The following is a 2,500-nucleotide window of genomic DNA, read 5'->3' on the forward strand; positions in this document are numbered from 1 at the left end:
ACTAACCTCTCCCCTCTCAATTCTTTCCCCTCCCTCCTAACCTCTCCTCTCTCCCTTCATTTCCCTCCCTACTAACCTCTCCCCTCTCCCTCCTTTCCCCCCCTCTACTAACCTCTCCCCTCTCCCTCCTTTCCCCTCCCTACTTACCTCTCCCCTCTCCCTCCTTTCCCCTCCCTACTAACCTCTCCCTCCTTTCCCCTCCCTCCTTACCTCTCCCACCTTTCCCCTCCCTACTAACCTCTCCCTCCTTTCCCCTCCCTACTAACCTCTCCCCTCTCCCTCCTTTCCCCTCACAGGAGCACTTTCATCCCTGTTGGATGACATAATCTTCGAAAGCGAGGAGATCGAGGATTCCGAGGAGACCAGCGTCGAAGGCTTTAATGAACGTTTATACGAAGATTATGCATATACTTACGCTCCCTTTATTAGGTTCCACAAGACGGTGAGGTGATACTGAGTGTTTAGATTTTCATAGTTATCCGTTTGGAGAAAAATGTCTGTGTGTGTGTGTGTGTGTGTGTGTGAGTGTGTGTGTGTGTATGTGTGTGTGTGTCTGTGTGTGTGTGTGTCTGTGTGTGTGTGTGTGTGTGTGTGTGTGTGTGAGTGTGTGTGTGTGTGTGTGTGTGTGTGTGTGTGTGTGTGTGTGTGTGTGTGTGTCTGTGTGTGTGTGTGTGTGTGTGTGTGTGTGTGTGTGTGTGTGTGTGTGTGTGCGTGTGTCTGTGTGTGTGTGTGTGTGTGTGTGTGTGTGTGTGTGTGTGTGTGTGTGTGTGTGTGTGTGTGTGTGTGTGTGTGTGCATCGGCATGTACGTTACAGTATGCCTTTACAGTAAACTAAGAAATAACCTTATAAATAATATATCAGTCTTCAAAAAGGTAAACTAATTATATCAGGAAATGTTTCATACAAAATCAAACGTGAAAATATCAGTGATTCATATCAATATTGTTGTAAAAGAAAATAACTATTGTTTTGTCTCTTTTATGATTATTATTCCTCCCTCTCGTGCAAATACAACAACAAACTACTATCAAAGTATCGATACCATTAGTGTCTTCACCAGACCTGTTGTTAATTACGTTGCTCTTGTTATCATTATCCTCATCGTCATCATTAGTAATAGTAGCATTTATATATTTTAGTATTGTTATCATCATTATCATTACTGTCGTTATTTGTATTGCTGTTATCATTATTTTGTTGTGGTGTTGTTGTTGTTGTCATTATCCTTATATTTATTATTGTTCTTATTATCATTAATGTCATCATTACCATTAACATCATTATTACCATTATCAATACCATTTTATCATTCACAGCAGTCACAGTCACAATCGTCACAATCCTCTTCCCACCACTCCATCACCCCCCCCCCCCCCCTAGTCAACAATACCGCCTCATTACCATCATCATCACCCCCCCCCCCCCCTAGTCAACAATACCGCCTCATTTCCATCATCCTCACCCCCACCCCCCTCCTCCTTATTTTCCATCACAGGAGGGAGATGAAGGCTTCTGTTTTCCCCACGATGCTGGAGAGTACTACAACCACCGAGTAGCCGGGGACTGGTCGAGGCTGTGTAACGAAGACTACCAGACTATCAAGAATAATGAGATACCGACCTATTGGCATGCTATGGAGTGCAGCGGTCATTTGCATATTGGTTAGTGGAGGTTGAGGGAATAGGAGGTTGGTGGATAGGAGGATGAAGGGGAATAAGGAAAGGGGAGAGAATTTTGGAATTAAATTTTGGATGGTGAGGTTGAAAGAGGGTTTGATGATGGTGGATGTGATAGGTAATGATGCAATGAGTAAAATGTTTGGAATCTGAAGAAGAGAGAATAAAGAGGTTATAATAAGATAGATACAAGATTATGATAGGATTAATAATACAAAACTAAATAGCATTTTTGTTTCTCTTGAATTATAGGAATATACAGGATGATTTTATCGAGTTCATTCCCATTCCCATTCGCAATGCTGACTGATCATCCAGCCGAGAATATCTAGCGGATTCCCATTCCCATTCCCATTCCTTTTTCGAAAGCTTAAGCTCATTTCCACCTCCACAGCGTACTGGACCTTCTACGGCTACAACCACGACTGCGACTGCTGCTCCGGCGAGCGGGACGCCTGGTGGGAGTTCGTCGTCGTTAAGGTAAGGTTTTCCTGTTGCGAATAGGTAGGTGGATAGGTGGATGGGTGGATGGATGGGGGGTGGATGGGTGGGTGGGTGGGTGGATGGGTGGGTGGGTGGATGAATGGGGGGGGGAGGAGAGAGAGGAATTGATGGGTATAATTGATGATCATATAAATGAAAAGGTTCATAAAATGCTTAGACTTATTTGCCAACAAGAAGAGGGTATTCGTGTATGTGGACGAAGACATGGTAAAGAAGATCATGACAGCCATCATAAGACCTAGAATACGGTGCAGTGGTATGGAGTCCACACTTATAAAAGGAGACAGACAAACTGAAAAACATCAAAGAGCAGCCACAA

At 43.9% G+C, this 2,500-nt stretch overlaps 1 protein-coding gene across 1 annotated transcript in view; it reads left to right on the plus strand.

Annotated features, from left to right (window-relative positions):
• The window catches only part of LOC125047680, a 12,558-nt gene that overhangs the window by 6,050 nt on the left and 4,008 nt on the right, over positions 1–2,500 (plus strand). The window contains exons 2-4 of the mRNA XM_047646036.1: positions 297–442; positions 1,497–1,662; positions 2,072–2,157. Of these exons, the coding sequence (XP_047501992.1) occupies positions 297–442; positions 1,497–1,662; positions 2,072–2,157 (398 nt within the window). The remainder of the gene's footprint in view (positions 1–296; positions 443–1,496; positions 1,663–2,071; positions 2,158–2,500) is intronic.

Source organism: Penaeus chinensis, chromosome 41 (assembly GCF_019202785.1).
Source record: "Penaeus chinensis breed Huanghai No. 1 chromosome 41, ASM1920278v2, whole genome shotgun sequence".
NCBI classification, from domain to species: domain Eukaryota; kingdom Metazoa; phylum Arthropoda; class Malacostraca; order Decapoda; family Penaeidae; genus Penaeus; species Penaeus chinensis.